Below are 19,346 nucleotides of genomic sequence, written 5' to 3'. Positions count from 1 at the left end.
ACCCAAGGGCGGGACGTCCGTCCAAATAGAGATGACTGGCCAATCCGAGTACATAGTTGGCCCTCCACACAGGAAGTGACGCCCCGAGTCAGGGTCTTGGTAACGGAAGTGGCAGGACGGGACCACGACAGCTGTCATAAGCTACCTGGTTACCTAGGCAACGGCTAATCTGTCAGTCCCGTTCCCTAACTTCCAACTCCTGCTGGTCAACTTCTACCTTTCTTTTTTCTCATCCCAGGGTACCGGAGAAGTTTCCTCCCCGGCCCCACACCCGGTTCGGAGAATGCACACACACACACACACACACACACACACACACACACACACCCTTTATTCCAGGATAGTCCACTCCTATAGATCAGTAAAAGGCCCTATGAGACACCTTTTGAAGTTTTCTGAGGTTCGAGAGATTAGATGCCTTGCCCAAGGCCACTCAAAACTGTAGCAGCAGAATCAGGATTTGAACTCAGTCTGATTTTTGAGACTGAGTTCTCTTACTCTCATCTCACGGGCTTTTGCTGTTCTGTCTTCCCCTCTGAGAAGGTAGTCTTTATAGACCACACGACTCCTCCCCAACCCCCAGACAAGAAGAAGAGGCACTAGAGGAGGGACTGCAGCTTTATTGTCCAGATGTGATCGGAGGGACAGCTCCTTCACAACGACCCAACCCAACTCTTCAGCTGGCTCTGAAGAGAAGCAGATCTGACGTCAAGAGGTGGGGTCCTAGCATAAGCGTAACAGTGAGGAGCACTGACAAGGGGTGGGGGCGCATGAGGTGATTGGTTTTAATGGGGGAAGAACTCTTTGGTAGATGCTGCTAAAGTTGGCCAGGGAGGATGTGCCCTCCCTTTACAATGAGGTAGATGTAATAGCAAAAGAAAACTCTTTGGTTTTAAATCCACATGGCATGGTGGGCAGTGGTCACCTCCCAGGGCTGGGTCCTAGAGTGGATATCCTGGGAGAATTAAGATGTGGGGGGGCTGTCTCGTCCCCCCTCAGCAATGGGTTTGGGACACTTAATTCCAAGTGGGAGCCCTCAAGGTGAGGTACTGGAAGGGGGTCCTGTAGGGGGCGGGGGTGCAGGGTTGGTTGGACCCTGAGAGGCCGGTACAGGCTGGCGACGGGCAAAAAGGACACCTACAAAGGGTTGAGGAGATGGTATAGGGTAAACACAATCAGGAGGGGGTGGGCATGGAAACAGAAGAAGGAAACAAAAGTCAGTGTCTGATTACTAGACCATCACACATATACCCCATCACAAACCAATGAGGACAAGCCCCTTGAGTTAGTTAAGAGAATCCTATGCTAATGTAGATACCTTAAACAGGTAAGCAAGAAATATTTACATGGATACAGAGGCCCGTTACAAGGCAGACATCCCATGGGACCCATGCCAGAGAGGTCATGCCTTGGACCCCATGCCATGTAGATACCACCTTTAACCCATGCTAGTGTAGCAGCCCCCTGAACCCCAATGTCTCCCATGCAAGTTTGGATATCCCTAAACTTCATGCCAGGAGAGAAAGTCTAAAATCCCCATGCCAGTGTAAATACCCCTGACCTCATGCCAGTGTAGATAGCCTGCAGTACCCATACCAGTGTAGACCACCCCGTTGATCTCTAGGGCCATGTTGATACTGCTGATACCACTGCCTGCCAGACTGAGAGGCCCCTCCAGCCGCTCTTCTGTCCAGGAGGGGACAGGGGAGTCACATTTTATGGAATCAGACTTCAGACTTAAAAATACCTCCCTCCATCCCTGCAGACAACCCTCATCCCACTTCAGTCCCATACCTGTAATGACACAGTTGTTTATTGGGGGATCTATATGCCCACCTACACCTCTCAGGAAATGGATCTGTTCTCCCTCAGCGCACAAGTCCAAAGCCCACTCAGCATGAAGCCCCTTCTTACCCCTCAGGGGAACCTTGCCACGGGGAAGGAAACCAGGCCGAGGTGGGTCCATGGGCCCCATCAGCACAGCCCTCTTCTCTGGGGGCTCCTCTGGTGCCAACTTCTCCCGTACAGGTCCCAAGGCCAGGCCCATGGGCAGTGCCAGTCGAGGGGTTGGAATTGCACTCTCCTCTGAAAGAACAGCTCATTCAGCTACTCTGGTCCAACTAACTCTGTCTCTGCATTTGGTTATTCCCTGAGTGGGATCAAGAGAGGTTACCCAATCCAAGCACCAAGTTCAGTCTCCCCTCCCATCCATATTCTCAGCCTAAATGCATTGAAACTGGAATGTTCAAAGTGTCAATATATATCTGGTTGTTCCGAGACAATTGGGGGAATTTCCTTGCTCTTGATTGTTAAATAATCTAGGTCACTGAAGACACAAACTACGTGCAAATATGAGCCCTGGATGGACAAGTGTGGAATGGAATTGCTGTAGATGAAGCACCTTTTCCTGAACCTGACCCCAACCGCAGTAACACCAGCTTTCCAAGGTTTTGACCTGACAGATACGCCTGTCACCAAACTTAAGAGCCCTGACAGCCCCCTCTACCCCAACACTCAATGCCTCCCAGACCTCAGAATTCCCACCTTTTAATGTTCCCAGCATTTCTGCGCCCCACTAGATCTCAGAGATGTCCAAACCTCCATCCCTCTCCCCTCACACCTTTCTTGATGGGACTCGGGCTCAGCTGCGCGCAGGCGTGCGCCGGCAGACCAGAAGCGGAGCCCTGGGTGGGGCGGGGGCCGGACGTAGGGGTGGAGGGAACCGGGCCAGGGCCAGAGGCGGTGCCCGGAGTGCCTCGAGGGGGCGGCCCTGCCAAACCGAAGATCGGTGCCGCTGTGTAAGCCTGACGACGACCTTCGCGGCGGTTGCTGTCGATCGCGGCCTGGAGCTCCCCTGGGGAGCTGAGCGCCCGTGTCTCGCACTCATACGGGTACAGGTACTTCATGTACCTAGGGTGGACCGGGTGGAGGTGGAATGGGAGGCTGGGTCCAGCTGATCGAGCCCCAGACGCTGGCGCCCCGCCCCAGGCCCCTCCATGCCCCGCGATCCCTCCCTGGCCTGGCTCTCCCCCTCGCGCGCTTGGCCTCACTGCGTTCGTAGAGTGAAGGCGGCCGAGGTGATGGTGGTGGGCAGACTCAGGCCGCGCGTGACCTCACGCCACACCTTGCGGTTGATGACTTCCACCAGGCCGCCCTTAGCAGTCACCAAGCGAAACAGCGCGTACAGGTCCAGCACCTGTTTAGCCATGATGGGCACACGGTTGACTGGCGTTCCTGGTGGGGAGGAGGGAGAGAGGACAGTCAGGACACTAAGACTAAGACCTGGGGGCACCCTCAGACTGGTGGAGGTGACTGCCTGGAGGAGGTGGGCGGGACCTCCAAGAAAGTAGAGGGGGAGGGATGGAGAGAGGTAGCATTACTGGAACAACCTACAGAGCTGGAAGGACCAGAAGCTCAAACCTGGGGTCAGCAAACTTCTGTAAAGGGCCAGATGGTGTTAAACGACCTCTGTCAGAACTACTCCAAGCTGCCTTTTGTATAGCCTGAAAGCAGCTATAAGAGATAGTTGAAGGAATGGGTTCAGCTGTGTTACAATAAAACTTTATTGATACACTCTGAAAATCGAATTTCACATCCGGAAATGTTCATCTTTCCATTTTTTTCCATTATTTAAAAATGTGAAAACCGGAGCCGGGGGTGAAGGAGGGTGCATTAAAAATAAAAATTTTTAAATGTTAAAATCTTATATCGCAGTGGGGCTAGATTTGGCCCACAGGCTTTATAGCTTGCTGACCCCTGGAATATATCTATAGGAAGGACTTCCTGCCAGGGCAGAAGAGCCCGACTCCCCTAAGCAGCAACCCCGGGGTGGCTGGCAGAGGCCAGGGCATGGTGTTTGGGTAAGAAGCAGCCTCCCCCCACCACCTCCAGCCTCGGCTCGCTGCGCAGCCCGCGCCGTCCCCGCCGGCCAGTCCTGACAAAGGGGCCTGTCTGCGCTGAGCGATGGGCCCCAGTTAATTCCTTACCGATCCCGTCCCCTTCCGCAGCCGCCTTTGGACCCGAACAATTAGCCGCGGCCTGATTAATGGGGGGAAATTATCGGCCCCGGGGGACCCCCTCCCCCTGCGGAGGGAGCCGAGGGAGGCAGGGACCAGAGGGAGGCAGAGCTCCCGGCCTAGGGTGGGAGGGAGTGCTGGGATCCGCTCAGACCACGGTACCCCATCTCCAGGGGAGGGGAGACCTCGAGGAAGACACAAGGCGGGGACGCTAGAATCATAATGAACCTCCCTGGGGAGCAACAGGGCCTGGGGACCTATCGAGGGTCCCTGCTAGGAAAGGACCGGAAAAGAATGCTGGACTGGTGGGGGGTGGGGGGGAGCCCGAGGGACTTTGGCCTGCAGCGCCACTAAGGGAGGGGCCGCAGTGCAGCCAGTTAATTAGCGGCTTATCAGGCTGCGCTCGGAGTGAGTTAATTAGCTTTGTAGAGAGAGATAATGAGTCAGTCTTCGGACCCATGAATCTGGGGAGAAGCTGAAGTGATGGACTGTCGCCCACCCTATTCCCCTCCTGGACCCTTTTTGCATTCTCTTCTAGCTCTGAAAAAGAAAAATTCCTGGAAAGGAATTCCTCCTCCTCCACAGTCCCAGCCTATCCCATGAGAAGTCCCTCCTTCAAGCTTAATCCCAGTGCTATCTGCTGTAGTGCACATGGGGTGTTCCCCTGTCTGAAGCCGGGGAAACTGAGGAAAGCCCAGCCTGGAGGAAGGGCCAATGAAAGAGGACCAAGGCAACCTCAGCCTTCCAGTCCGGAGAACTCCCGGATCCCTGGCCAGCCCCCAACCAGTTCCCCCCTCCCACCCACCCAATTGATCCCACACTCATTAACCTGACAGTGGGCTGGCCACTAATTAATCCCTGGGTGGAGGAGGGGGGCAGGGTCAGAGGTTAAAGACGCTATCAAGGGCCCAAAGGACAGGTGCTACCAAGCTCAAGACTGCAGAGAGGACCCAACCCTGGGACTAAAGCCTGGAGTCTCCCTTGCTTAAACTGGAAGTGGGGGAGGGGAGCATTCCAAGGTCCTCCCCACCCTCATGTAACCCCACTTACCCCTCTTTTGCATGAAGCTAAAGAGGTCATCCAGAAATTCCTTCCTCTTGGGGTCTGCATCAAGCTCGTAGAGCTGGGGAAAGACTGAGGTTATTTTCCAGCTCTGCTGGCCCTCCCTCTTCCCTGTGCTCCCCAGTCCAACTCAAAGTGTACCCTGCACAAGGGTCCCAAGCTGAAGGAGTGAGTTGGGTCTGAATGTGGACTCCCTCGTATCAGGTTCTCTTGCCCTGGGGGCAGGTAGGGACACTTTTTCTAATGCTCAGGGAGACCTCACTGCCCTGAGCAGCTCAAAGCACCCATCTGGGGAGTAAGGGAAGAGAGGAAGCTGTGGAGAAAGTCCACCCTCCTGGGCATACACAGAACCCCAGGGAGGAAGTCAAGCTGGGGATATGTTTCACACTGAGAAAAATGACAGAGACACTCATTCACTCCAAATCATCCCTGCAAGGACTTCTAGCTGTGCACAGCATCCCTATGCACCCGGACTCTAGGGCTGGGGAAGAGAGCAAAGGAGCCTGGAACTCACTGCTCAAGCAGGGAGATGCTCAGAAGCTCCTGGGTACCACGGCCCCCTCAGCCTACCTGATATGATTGCCTTCAGGGACAATGACCTGGTCACTATGGAAGCTGCCTCGGAGGCAAGCGCCCTGCACCATCCAGGTTACGCATCCCCCATTCCACCACCTGTATTCCTTTCCAAATACCTCCCAGGAGGAACAATCCAGTTACGTACCCAGAGTAACAATCCCATAGGCAAAGTCCATCCCCCAATAAGAATTCCCAGAGCAAAAACATACCGGTGAGTAACAAACCCCAGAGGTCCACCTTTAGAGCTGTACTGAATCCTAAGTCTTAGATGAATTCCCACAAGTAACACATACATTCTCCACGTAATAGCCCCTAGAATTATACCCAAGAGAAAGAATCTCTGGAGCCACATCTCCAGAGTGACACTCGCTGTTTTACATTAATACCACAAAACACTACCATAGACAGACACTTCTGCAAAATAGACAAGACAAGCACCCTGTGAGGGACACCACCAGAACAGCAACCCTCCAGTCACTGTCCTGCATAAAACCTCCAGAGTAACAGCCTGGTACAGGATAACATCCAGCTGGGTTCCAGCCTCAGGGAGAAAGAACTTCAAATAAGACCCTGGGAGTAAGTCTTTTTCACTCCCAGATGCACAGAGGTCTGCAGCTGTAGTGGCCACTACAGGCTGAGTTCTGCCACCCATTCAGGTCAGGCAGAGGATTTGGATGGGGGAGAGCAGCAGGGGAGCGGGGGTTTCAGACTGCCAAAGGAATGACGCCTCCATTCTGTTTCTAAATATGACCTTGCAATTTGATGCGTAAGAAAGTAGGCCTGGATGGTGCTGGTACCGGAGGCCACAACCTCCAGATCCCCCTCAGAAGAAATCTGGAAGACTCCTACACCCTGCACTTTCCCTTTCAGCCCACGAAGAGCCTCCAGTCTTTCTGCCTCCAGGTTTCTGGTTTCTCCTGCTCTCCTTAGTATGCCTGTACACTGGGTACAAGGATCTCGCTCGCTCTCACTATCTATCTCACTATCTGTCCTCAGGTCTTCTCGCTGTCTCTCTCCAGGTCTCTGCGTCTCTGTTTTTCCATCCTGCAGAGGGCAGTGGAGTGAGGTGGGCTCCTGATCACCTGGTTGTGCTTTTGCGCAGAGGGGAGGAAAGGGGAAGGCCTGACATGGAGGGAGTCCTACCTGCTTGAACTGTTCCTCATAGGTCCACTCATGGGGATGAGGTCCAGGGGGCTGGTGGGAAGGTGAACTAGGGCCCTGGGTGCCTGGACGGCTCTCCTCAGCAGCCTCCTCCACAGCCCCTGCTTCCTCTTCCTCTTCCTCCTCTTCTGCCGTGTCCTCTTCTTCAGCTCCAACCTCACCAAATGCCCCCTCAGGGGCCTGCAGGGTCCGGTGGCCGGTCATGGGAAGCCGGGGTGACTGTGGTGGGCGTGGAGGGGCCAATGGCCCCACCCCCTGGGCCAGTCTGGCTGCCTGCTGCCTCTGCAGGGCCTCCATGACAGCTTCCAGGCGCAGTCCCCCAGGTGGAGGGGGCACCAGGCGGGGTCCCGAGGAAAGGGCTGCCTGTGAGGGGGGGAATTATGGGTGCTGGACCCTGCCGCCCCCACGACCCCCAACAGAAGAGGCGGTGGTCAGAGATTCAGGGAAGTGCAGGGGGCCAGAGGGAAAAGAAAGATCGCCTTCTCCGAGACTGGCAGGGACAGAGGGGCAAAATGAGCATGAGGCAGAGACCCAAAGAGGCAGAAATGGGCACTGCCCGAGGACTGGCAGACACCGAGCAAGCCCAAGCCAAAGGTGACAAGGACCAAGAAACAGAACTGGAGACAAGAGAGAGGGATGGGGAGAGACAATGGATGACAGGGAGACAGGGAGAGAGTCAGAAGTAGGGAGAGAGCAGAGATGAGAGGGGCACGGAGACAGAAACAGAGACAGCAGGCAGAGACGAGCAAGGAGAGCCAGAGATGGAATGAGGGGAGATGGATAGATTTGGGTTAGAGCAGGGAGGTGAGAGAGAAGCAGCAGACCTGAGTGACAGGCAGTCCAGAGAGACAGAGACACAGGCAGGAGAACATAGTGAGACCGGGGTTGAGAGACGGGGAGCCTGACGCTGCGAGAGGCAGAGGCAGAAAAGGGAGCTCGGAAAGACACGGAGACAGGAAACAGACGGGCGCAGAGAGCAGGAGACAGGGGAAAACAGACGGAGACACGCCGCGGAGACGCGGGGCACTGGAATCAGGAGGCGCGGGGGGAGCGAGAGGGCGGCCGGGGCAGAGCCGGCGCTGGGACGGCACCCGGCGGGCCGGGCACGGCGGGGTCTCGATGCCCGCGCTCCAGCTCCCGGCGCCCGGCGGCCACACTCACCAGCCTGGCGCGGCCCGCTGCCCCCGGCGTCTCCACGATGCTCCCTTGCTCCGCCCGCCTCCCGGGCGGGCGACCCTGGCCTCGGCTCGCTTCCCTGCGCCCGGGTACCCCGCGGTGCGCTCCCGCCGGCGCGCGCTCCTCTGGCCGCGGTGCGCTCACTCCGGCGCTGCTGGCCGCGGGGGCGGGACCCGAGCCCGGCCGGGGCGGGCGGGGGCGCACGGAGAGAGCTCCGGTGGGCACTGCCGCTCCCAGCCCCCCCAACAGGTGTCTCCCACCCTCCAAACGGCCAGGTTCAGCGGGGAGGGGCTCTGGAGAGCTGCCGGGAATCTTGCACAGGGAGTGAGAGGTCCACCACCTCTGGGCTTTTGGTCTGCCGCGCTGGACTCCGGGCCAGGGCCCCGCCCAAGCTCGCAAGTCGTGCCCCCGCCTCAGTGCCTGGCATTCATAGACAAACAGCCGTGTTCACACACCAACACACTCGTCACAAGTTCAGGCACCTGGCTGCTTTGTCCCCTCACCTACTTGGTTACCAGTGCACAATGACCTGGGGAGGTCCTGATCATGAGGGGGATCACTTTGTGGGAAGCTGGGGTGAGTGTGGCAAGCCTGTCCACGTGCTGCACACACTGCAGTTTGTACAATACGTCTATAAAGCAGTGGATTCACACCTCTGCACTTATCAGAGGCCTCTGAGAAGACTACACACCCACAGCAAGGTACACAGACCACATGCAGATACAGCCGGTTTTTAGCTCTAGATGATGTTCTGTTATGGAAGATTTCAAACAGCCACACAAGGGCCTCCACGGTGGTGCAGCGGTTGAGCGCTGGGTTGTGAAGCTGCCCACAGCCTCTGCAGCGCCGGTTCGATCCCCGAACGCCGGGCGAGGGTCCCACATGGCACACAGACCTCTCCTGCCGTACCCGCTGCTCCCCTCAGCAGTGTACTTCGTCAGTCTGCCTGCTCTGCTCCCCACTCTGGCTCTGGTGAATTCTCTCACCCTCCCACACTTCTGACTGTACCCAGTGCTTGTATAAACAAACAAACAAACAAACAAACAAATAAATCAAACAGCCACACAAGAGTGAACAGCATAGCAGACCTCTGGTACTCATCATGCATTTCAGTAGTGATTACCAATTTGCCTGTCTTTGCACATCCTCCACTCATTTGTGTGACTCCCCAACATGTTTCTCCAGATCCTGTTAATCAACCACTTTTAGTCACTTTATCCCAGTTATCTGCCAGATGCTAAGATGCTGTTCCTTTATGGGGGTTCTGAATGGCAAGCCACAATTTCTCCTGTGTGCAGCCTGAACCCCACTCCTCTCAGGCATCCACATACATGCCCCAGTTTCTTGTGCCCAAAGGTACGGACATATTAAAATCAAGAGTGCCACCCAGAGGTGATGTCAAGTGTGTGTGAACAACACACATCTGTAGGGGCGACACTTAGCGTGGGTATATAAATGTCACACCCTACTGGGGGGTATCATCCTCTGACTTTATACCCAGTGAGGCACATGTTTCAGAGTAAGAGTCCTCTAAACGGCAGAAATCCACGTGTGACCTTTGCCTCTCCCCTCCTCTCCAAATCAGTTCCCTCCTCTTGGACCCAGCTAGGCCTGGCCCACACTATCAGTGAATCTTACTGGTATCCTCTGGTTGGGTGATACTACCTAACTCTTCCTGTCTCCAGTCCAGCTGCCACTGGTGTATAAGTCCTTGTTCTCTTTAGCCCATCCCTGGCCACACTGAGGTTTGTTCCTGCTCATACCTTTGGCTTGCTCCAGTGCCCTTCTGCACAAACTTTAGAACTGATGGCCAGACCCTCCTCCTCCATGGCTTTGTGTGGTAAGAGTTCTCTTGGGGACAGAGTCAAGCCCTTCCTCTGCCTACCCCTCTTTGAGGCTGGGTCCACAGACAGGCTCAGGGAATGTGCAGAGGCAGGCAAACATGCCGTGAGGTTCTCCTGAGGCACTGGAGGGCAGAAGGTACATAACTGTGAGACCTCTGTGCCCAGTTGGCTTCCTGGTTGGTAGTTCAAAGAGGAGGTGTCTGGGGCCTCCCTGGTGGCATGCAGCCTCTGCAGCATGAGTTCAATTCCCGGCGGGCCAGGGAGCAACCCACATGGAGCAGCAGACCTCTCCTGACTCGCCCGCTGCTCCCCTCAGCAGTTTACTTCAGCTAATCTGCCTGTTCTGTTCCCCACTCTGTCTCTGATGAATCCTCTCACCCCCCACATCTCTGGCCTGTACCCCAGCTCTTGTTTGCATAAATAAATCTTTAAAAAAAAATAAACAAAGAGGAGGTGTATGGAGAGAGATAGATGATAAGATTCCTCCTGCAAAAGTATAGCTACTGGCTTGGGGAAATTCTAGTTCTGAGGGTTTGGAGATTGCTTTTCAGGGTGCAGAGGAGAGGGGGATGTCAATCAAGTCTTTGGCATCTAGACCAGGAAGGCTGCAACTGGAAAGGGCTGAGAGGAAGGAAAAAGCCTGACTGTGGACTGGTTCAACTCATCTATAGAGGAAGGGTTGTCTCACACACACACAGGCACCTCAGAGGCAGAACTGGACTTCCGTTCATCCCATGCGTATTTACTAAGCACCAATTTTATTTTATTTTTTTATTAAGATTTTTTTTTTTTAATAGAGGCATGTTTTATTTATTTGTTTGTTTTGTTTATACATGCACTGGGTACAGTCAGAAGCGCAGGAGGGTGAGAGAATTCACCAGAGCCAGAGCGGGGAGCAGAGCAGGCAGAAGGACCGAGGTACACTGCTGAGGGGAGCAGCGGGCGGCAGGAGAGGTCTGTGCGCCATGTGGGACCCTCCTCCGGTGGCCGGGGAGCAGCCGGGGATCGAACTGGCGCTGCGGAGGCTGCGGGCAGCTTCGCAACCCAGCGCTCAACCGCTGCGCCACCGGGGAGGCCCATAAGCACCAATTTTATACCAGGCACTACTGACCACTGGGGTAAATAAAACAATACCCTATTGGAATGGTGTAATGATATATATATATATATATATATATATATGTATGTATGAATACACACACATAGTGTCAAATGGTGATAATTAAAATGGAGAAAAATCTGGGCTGGGAAAATAGGAAAAGTGGTGTGCTAGTTAGTTATGACTATAACAAATTACACTCAACCTTAGCAGCTTCAAACAACAAATTTATTTTCTCACAATTCTGCGGGTCAGGGATGGGAGGCTGGCTTAGCTGGTTTTGGCTCACTGCCTCTCTAATGAAGACTGGGACTGGAGGATCCACTACCAAAATGGCTCACTTGCAAGGCTATAGGCAGGATGCTTTTCTCCCCGGGGGGGAACCTCTCCACTGAACTACTGAGTGACCTCCCAACATCCAAGCAGAGAGACTAAATAGGTAGTGATACTTTGTTGTGGGAATCAGACTGTCAGTTCTGTCATATAATATTTGTTAAAAGCATACATCTAAGCCCAGTCCACATTCAGGGGAGAGGAAATCAGTTTGCTTCTTAATGGGAGCAGTATCAAAAACTTTATAGAAGCATGGAGGGACTCACTGAGCAGAAATCAAAGGAGGGGAGGAGGGGAACAATCTGGATTCCTAGGGAAGAGCACTGCAGTCAGAACAGCAGGTGCAAGTATCCTGATATGGATGGAAGTATGTTTGTTTGATGTGTCAGAAAATAGCAAGCAGGCTGCTGGGCTAGTTCTGAGGGTCCCTGAAATGAATGGCTAGATATTTGGTTAGTGGAAACACAGGCCTTGGAGTTGGATCCTGGGGGCAGTGAAAAGACTGAATGAGATGAGATGCCTTTGGGAATATCTGAGCAGACAGTGAAAGTGACTCTGGTTGTTGTGTGGAGAACTCACCTTATATGATGCAAGCATGAGTGCCATCCTTTTTTTTTTTTTTTTTTTTTTAAGGGGGCCTCCCTGGTGGTGCAAGGGGTTAAGATGCAACCTATGACGCTGTCAGCAACCACTGCAGCATGAGTTTGATCCCTAGCCAGGGCTACCCACATGGCACAGCAGACCTCTCCTGTCTCGTCCACTGCTCCCCTCAGCAGTGTTATTTTAGTCAATCTGCATGTTCTGTTCCCCACTCTCTCTGGTGAATCCTCTCACCACCCACACCTCTGGCCTGTACCCCAGTTCTTGTATGCATAAACAAATTAAAAAAGAGATTTATTTATGCATATAAGAACTGGGGTGTAGGCCAGAGGTATAGAGGGTGAGAGGATTCACCAGAGTGGGGAACAGAATAGGCAGACTGAAATATACTGCTGAGGGGAGCCGTGGGCAAGACAATAGAGGTCTCCTGCGCCATGTGGGTAGTTCCCTAGCCGGGGATAGAACTCGTGCTACAGAAGTTGTGGACAGTTTCACAGTGCTTTGCTTAACCCCTTGTGCCACCAGGGAGGCCCAGTCATCCCTAAAGGTAATAAGCTCAGTGAAATAAGTCAAAGACAAATATTGTATAACCTCATTTATATGTGGAATCTTAAAAAATCATAGAAAAACAGAGAATAGATTGGTGGCTGCCAGAGGCTGGAGATGGGGAAAACATGTAGCCGAAAGAAATAAACCTTCAGTTACAAGTTCCTGGGAAATAATGTACAGCATAAATCGCAGCAGTATGAAGCTACTGCAGCATGAGTTTGATCCCCGGCCATGGAGATAACCCACATGGTGCAGCAGACCTCTCCTGTCTTGCTCATTGTTCCCCTCGGCAGTGTATTTCAGTCAGTCAATCTTCCTGTTCTGTTCCCACGCTCACCCCCTGCACCTCTGGCCTATACCCCAGTTCTTGCATGCATAAATAAATCTTAAAAAAAAAAGTAATGTACATGGTGTGCAGACCTCTCCTGCCATGCCCGCTGCTCCCCTCAGCAGTGTACTTCATCACTGCCTGTTCTGCTTTCGCTCTGGCTCTGGTGAATTCTCTCACCCTCCCGTGTTTCTGACTGTACCCAGTGCTTGTATAAATAAATAAATCTTACAAATAACGTATAGATTACAAAATGATTATCACAATAAGGATAGTTAACATCCATCACCTCCCATAGTTACAAATTCTGTTTTTCTTGTGTGAGAATTTCCAGATCTACTCTCTAAGCAACTTGCAATAACTATAGTCACTATGCAATAACTATAGTCACCAGAGCCAGAGGGGAGAGCAGAGCAGGCAGACTGGCAAAGTACACTGCTGAGGGGAGCAGCAGGTGGCAGGAGAGGTCTGCGGGCCATGTGGGACCCTCACCCAGCGGCCCCAGACGGAACTGGGTGCAGCAGCAGGCAGCTTTGCAATCCAGTGCTCAATTGATGCGCCACCAGGGGAGGCCCATATGTTGACATTTTAAACAAATACAATGCAACTTTATCTTGATAAAACTGGAGAAAAGACATAGGTAATATTCAAAGTCACAAAATGGCCAAGTTCACCTGGGAATTCAGAGAAATTTGAGGATTGGGTCCTGAGAAATCAGAGGTTGAGCAGTTACAAAGGATCTAGCAAAAGAGGCAATGAAGAAGTATCTTAGAAGCTAAGAGTGATTAACTGTGTCAAATTAAAGTGGAGAAGAAAACCCCACTGGACTTAGCAACAGACTAGGAAGTTAGGAACCTAGTCCTTATGGGAGGGATGTCTGGGTATCCCTGATAAATGTGGGCTCTGAGCCGAGGCAGAACTGGGCTACAGGGGGAAGAAACCCTTGGAGGAGTGACTTTGGAACCCATGACGAGGGGGGAGGTCCCAGTCAGGACACCACAACCAACAAGGTGGTGATGGGTGTTCAGGAAGGTCATTTTGCTTTGACCTCATTCTTTCAGAGCCACAAACTTAAGACTCTTGATGTTGTTTCCAAATGGTTGTGTACTTTTGGGTATTTCTGTTTATTAGAATATCAGGTTTTTATTAGTTCCATCTATTGTTAATATACTGGGAGTCCTAATGAGTGAGTGATCTGGGCCTTTTTCAACCTCAGAGCACAGTCAAGATGAAGTAAGTGCCGAGAGGGCAAACACCTGAGGCAACTCTCTTGCTTCACCCTAGTCCTGTTCCTACCAACCTCCGACATCAGACAATGTGCTTATTCCCCACTCCTCAGAGCCCCCACAGAAGTGAGGATCCTAGAAAATGCAGGCCATGAAGGGGAGGAACTCTTGCTCTGGTGAGGGGTGGACATAATCTGGAAAGGTAGGAAAAAGATGGATTATGTCCCTTTCTGTTCAAAAGTGGGTGCACACTGCCACCCTGTGGCCATCCAGGTAAGACTCCCCAGAATGGCAAAGGCAAAGGCAGAGGCAAGACCAAGACACAAACTGCCTCACCCATCCGTGAGATTTTCAAGTGCAGCATTCAAAATTGTGGGATCTTATTATAATAACATGCTGATCCTAAGGTCTCAACCCAGAACTGAGCTGTGGAGACAGACCCAGTTACCTAAAGACTCAATACACCTCCTAAGTGATTACTGAACACACGAAAGTACATTGTCCCTAGTGTGGCCCAAAGACACTGTCTATAAAGTAAGTCACACAAAGGAAAGCCTTTCCAGAGGCCCCCAGGAGTTAGCAGGTTGTCCTGCTGCTGTCACACACAAAGAAATAGAACTGTTCAACAGGTTTTTATTAAGAGACAGACAAATGGTTAGAGAATGCATCAGGGGCAGTGTCTGGAAACTGTGATGGGGTATGCGTAGAAATGGCCTTCTCTAGGCCAGAGATGGCCCCCTTGGACCTAAACACACCAGATCCTCTCCCCAGTGGTGGGCCCTGGGCTGAGGTCATTCTCCCCACCATACCCCAGGGAAGGAAGGTGGTCATTTAGGACAGGAGGCCTTGGACCTCAGCATTCTCCACATTCTTCTGGTTCCCCAGCCAACTTGATTGCTGAAAGGGTGGGTACCAGACCATGAGGGCACTTGCATAGCAGGGGAATAGATGGGGGTAAGGCATATGGTGAGGACAGGGAAAGGAAGGGGAAGAGCATCATAGCTGCGGGTGAAGGGGGCCTCCAGAGGCAGCTCGTCTTCCCCAAGGCCCTCCTTTGCTGCTGGGTTGAGGGATCAGACCCAGGCAGAATACAATACCCACCTCCAACCCTAACTCCAGAGCCCTGAGTGGGGTCAGGAAAGCTCTGGAAAGGCCTGAGTTAGTGAGTCAAGCTTGTGATATGTGTTTGAACATGACTGGCCCCCTTGGCATATGTGGGGAGCCCTCTCTGGATGGGTATGAATGCATGATGCGCCCATACACACAGGATTCAGTATCTGAGTGCGTGTCCCATATGTTCCCACGGATCTGTTTGGTTATATAAGCATGTATGTCCCTGCTTGTATGCCAGGAACTCAGTATCTGCATGTTGTGAGTATGTCCCTGTCTTTTCACAAGGGATCCAGTATGTGGATGTGTGCGGGCCTGCCCGCTCCTGTTCATCCACAGGTCCTCTTTTCAGGCCTGGTTGGTCAGGGGTCCTGGCCGAAGAGGTAGGTGGTGAGCTCAAGCCGGAGGCCCCGGGCATAAGCTCGAAGAGTATAGAAGAAGGTGAGGAAGTCCTGCGTGCTGAAGATCGTGTCGGCCAGCGCAAAGGCCAGGGTAGATGGGATGACACCCCGGCCGTACTCCACCATCCACGTGTTTGGCCCCCATTCCACAGCCGTTGCCTCGCCAGGCCCATGCACCACTGTCTCCCCTGGGGGACAGGGAGCACTCATGAGCATTCTAGCCCTGCTGCTGTCCTTCATTACTGCCATCTCCCTGGCCTATGAGCTATCTAGGGGTAGGGGATGGAGAGAGAGCTTTAGGAAAATGAAGAAGCCTTTCCTCACTGGCCCCTTCTCCCATCTGGAGGGTAGGAGGCCAAGAAAACCTCTCTTAAATTCAGTTCTGTGGCATCACTTGCTCTTGGGGGAAACAAAGGCAGTCCACCTCACCTGACCATGATAGGGGTGTCATGGAAGTCTGTATTCCCAAGCCTCACTCACATCTAGCAGAAATTTAGCTGAACTTCTGCTAGGCCCATTAGATAGGGAAGGGTGGTTACAAGATTCTTGAGGCTTTCAGAGAAAGGTAGCTATTCAGTTACAATCCCTGTTGTGCTTATAATATTCTACCTCAAACTTATTTGGGAGTTCTACTTTTTACATAAATTGCTCTACTTTTTATATAAATTGCATATATATAATTAAGTGAAAAAATACTGTCTACCTTATCCCTTGGGGCAATAGGAGAGTATTTCTGAGTACCCAATTGTCTTCCCAATAACTGTTAGAATACTGGCTGAAGAGAAGCCAATTATCTTGAAAATAATAATAATAATAATAATAATAATAATAATAATAAACGTGTCCTGGCAGATAAAAATCAGACATGGTTAAAGGCAGCCATGTGTTGCTTCCTTTTCACAGAGTAAAGCAACAGGGGCCCTTGTCTTGGCTCAACTGCCTACCTGTGGCATACCTAGGAATAAGGGAACCAGGGAGAGAGCCCTCACCACACTTCTTTTCCATGCCATAGCTCCCTCCCCCGTCTCTGCTCACCCCAAGAGAAGGGCCCGGCCTCTCCTCTCGGACAGAGCATCCCTACCCACCTGGGTAGAAGACCTCACTTTTGGTAGTGCCTTCTCTCCACTGGTGAAAGGTGCCAGAGATGATGGTGTCCGAGATCTCAGCCCAATAGCGCCCTGAGGGACAACAAAATGGACACCGAGTATCAGGGCATCAGCACCATCACACAGACTGGCCAAACCTCAGAAAGGAGGGCATGGGCCCTAGCACAGCCCGAGCCTCCCGCTCCGGCCCGTCGCCAGCACTGACCCGAGTGGCCGCCAGAACCCAGGGCGGTGCCGAAGAGCAGCACGTACTCTGTCAGCGAGGCGTGCAGAAGGCACATGGCGCCCATCCAGCCGCCCGCGTTCACGAACACCCACTGCAGCTCCTCGTCGGGCAGCACGTGGCCTGGGTGCAGCTTCCGCAGCTCCACGATCAGCCGAGAGAAGGCCAGCTCGTGGTCCAGCCCTGGGGGACAGCAGCGTGAGGCGCAGCACCGGCCCCGAGCTCGGGAACGGCCCCCCCGGGGCCCCCCACTCGGCCCCGGCCTCCCCGGGCGCCGCCCCGCCCGCCCGCCCGCCCGCTCGCCCGCCCGCTCACCCGCGTACTGCCGGGCCAGCTGCGCGATCTCCTCGCGCTGGAAGACGAAGCTCTGCGCGCCCAGCCAGAGCCTGACCGCCTGGGCCAGCACGGCCGCGGCCGCCAGCAGCAGCGCGGCCCACACCCACCGCCGGCCCACGGCCCACTGCATCCCGGCGGGCGGCCTGGCGCGGGGAGGCGGAGGAGGGGGCCCGGGCCCGACCGCGACGCCCGCTACCGCCGAGCTGCGGCGCCGTCCACAGCCCGTTCCCCCGCCACCGCCGTGGTCCGGCGCGGCCCGGCCAATCGGAGCGCGCGGGCACCCGGGCGCCGCCCCCCGGGCGGAAGTGTGTTCTCGCGGGAAGTGGGAGGTGCCGAGGGCGGGGCGGGGCGGGGCGCGCGGCGAGGGGCGGGGCTTCCAGCGAGCGGCGCGCGGCGGGGCGGCGGGGCAGCGGCTCTTCCGGGCTGGCTTGCGGCGGGGCGGCGCGGGAGGGAGACCCCGGAAGGGCAGGCCCGCCCGGCTGGGCTGCGGCGCGGGGAAGCTGACCAGCCCGGAAGCAGGCCTCCCCGGCGCCCCGAGACTGCCAAGGCCAGCCTTTGCTAGCGCAGAAGATGGGGGGTCCTCTACCTGGAGGTTTAGGGAAGGCTTTCTGGAGGCGGTGACACTCCCGCAAGTTTTAAGAGATCTGGGAAGGGCCTTCCAGGCGGAGACCCACTCCAAGAGCAACGGTGCCCGGGAATGAGACAGCGTTGGGGCTTCTGAGGCCTGCAAGTCATTCATTGTTCTGAAGCAGAAGAGGTCAAGGTGTTACAGGGCAGGGATGGGGGCACCCCAGACCCCGCAAACCTGCCTACTCTCATTAGGTTCTGTCATCTGCTCCATCAACACAAAACATATGAGACTTTAACGGGAAGGAACTTTAATACAATTAGGAAACAATACAGGAAAGGCAAAGAATATAGTTTCTAAATCAACTACCCAAAGTTACCTGTCCCCTTGGGGGTAAAAGTCCACCCAAGCAGGATTGGCCCAGAACGAGATCCCCCAAAGCCTGCCACAAGTCTAAAGCATCTTCCAGTGGAGACCCACAGAAAAGGATCAGAAACCACAAGTCTGGAAGGAACTGAGCAAAATCAAGACAAAAATCGCTATTGTCACCTCCCCACGGGTCTCTCACCCACATCTATGTCAACCAGTCCACGACCAAACGGCACGTGCAGTTTCTTCACATGTCTCTCGGCTCCATGTGCCTCCTCCAGGTCTCCTGGCTCTCCATCCTGCTTCCTTCCACGGTCTCCCCTGCAGCTTCTCTCCCTGCACAGCTCCACCCTCCTTTTGGGTGGGGCAGGAAACCTGGAATCTCCCCCTTTCCTGGGGACCACCCTGTTATACTTACAAACCTGTTGGGGATTGTCAACAAACAGGAGAGTGATGAGATTAGATTTTCCTACGCAGTGGGAAGGGACTACAAAGTAGAGGGGAACAAGATGAGAGTTGGACCAAGTCTACAGTCAGAAAGACAGGAGGCCTAAGGGTTAGGTCTCAGCGCCCCTGAGTTCGATCCCCAGCCAGGGAGCTAACCCATATATGCCCAGCAGACCTCTCCTGTCTCATGCACTGCCCCCCTTAGCAGTGTATTTCGGTAAATCTGCCTTTTCTGCTCCCCGCTTTTGTCTCTGATGAATCCTCTCACCCTCCCGCCTCCTACTTCTGGTCTACATCCTAGTTCTTCTATGCAAAAATAAAAAAGAGAAAGACAGGAGGTCTGTGTCAGTGGAGATGAAATAGAAATGAACTTGAGAAGTACTCTGAAAATATAGTTGGCAGGACCTGTTTTCTTCTTTCTGAAGTACTCTTCCTCTTCATCCTAACTCCATCCACCACCTCTGAAGGAAAACACACACACACACACAAAAACAGCAAAAAATGGGCTGCACAAGCCACATACTTCCCCTTACTTGGCTAAAATCCTACTCATGTCTAATGGACAATTGAATGCTCAGGTCTGGTGTTCAGATCCAGTCTCCAGATAATGAACTAGGAGTTACCATTCCATCAGGCAACAGGTACTTTGTTAGTGCTGTTATGTGCCAAGTTCTGAGGTGACCACTGGGGAGATTGCCATAAAGAATGTAAGCATGGTCCCACCCAGCTTAGAGTGCACTGGGGAGCCTATAGGAAAGGTGGTAATTAAAACCATAGAGTGGATAAAATGTCACGGGCAGGGAGAATTGAGTAAGA

The 19,346-nt window shown here is 53.6% G+C and overlaps 2 protein-coding genes across 6 annotated transcripts; both read right to left on the bottom strand.

Annotated features, from left to right (window-relative positions):
- Positions 1–1,036: 1,036 nt before the first annotated feature.
- On the bottom strand, positions 1,037–7,127 carry ARID3C (AT-rich interaction domain 3C; the record flags this gene model as incomplete). 3 transcript variants are annotated; one of them, XM_084239002.1, is made up of 7 exons in its annotated part: positions 1,037–1,137; positions 1,597–1,686; positions 1,915–2,085; positions 2,621–2,910; positions 3,051–3,234; positions 5,067–5,139; positions 6,798–7,127. In XM_084239002.1, 7 exons carry the CDS (start codon positions 7,110–7,112, stop codon positions 1,037–1,039), a joined length of 1,224 nt encoding a protein of 407 aa, XP_084095128.1. The 3 variants fall into 3 exon arrangements, with proteins under 3 accessions (XP_084095128.1, XP_084095126.1, XP_084095127.1); XM_084239000.1 differs by lacking the exon at positions 1,597–1,686 and having other exon boundaries at positions 6,798–7,112; XM_084239001.1 differs by lacking the exon at positions 1,915–2,085 and having other exon boundaries at positions 6,798–7,112.
- Positions 7,128–15,442: 8,315 nt separating this feature from the next.
- SIGMAR1 (sigma non-opioid intracellular receptor 1) lies at positions 15,443–17,383 on the bottom strand (the record flags this gene model as incomplete). 3 transcript variants are annotated; one of them, XM_084237615.1, is made up of 4 exons in its annotated part: positions 17,126–17,383; positions 16,793–16,993; positions 16,567–16,659; positions 15,443–15,669 (listed from the first exon to the last, which is right to left on the bottom strand). In XM_084237615.1, exons 1-4 carry the CDS (start codon positions 17,274–17,276, stop codon positions 15,443–15,445), a joined length of 672 nt encoding a protein of 223 aa, XP_084093741.1. In that variant the 5' UTR covers positions 17,277–17,383. The 3 variants fall into 3 exon arrangements, with proteins under 3 accessions (XP_084093741.1, XP_084093742.1, XP_084093743.1); XM_084237616.1 differs by having other exon boundaries at positions 17,186–17,383; XM_084237617.1 differs by lacking the exon at positions 16,567–16,659.
- Positions 17,384–19,346: the final 1,963 nt, after the last annotated feature.

This window comes from Talpa europaea, assembly GCF_964194135.1.
Source record: "Talpa europaea genome assembly, chromosome: 7".
NCBI lineage: Eukaryota > Metazoa > Chordata > Mammalia > Eulipotyphla > Talpidae > Talpa > Talpa europaea.
The sequence above is the reverse complement of the archived record's forward strand: the minus strand, read 5'-3'. Positions and strand labels throughout refer to the sequence as shown.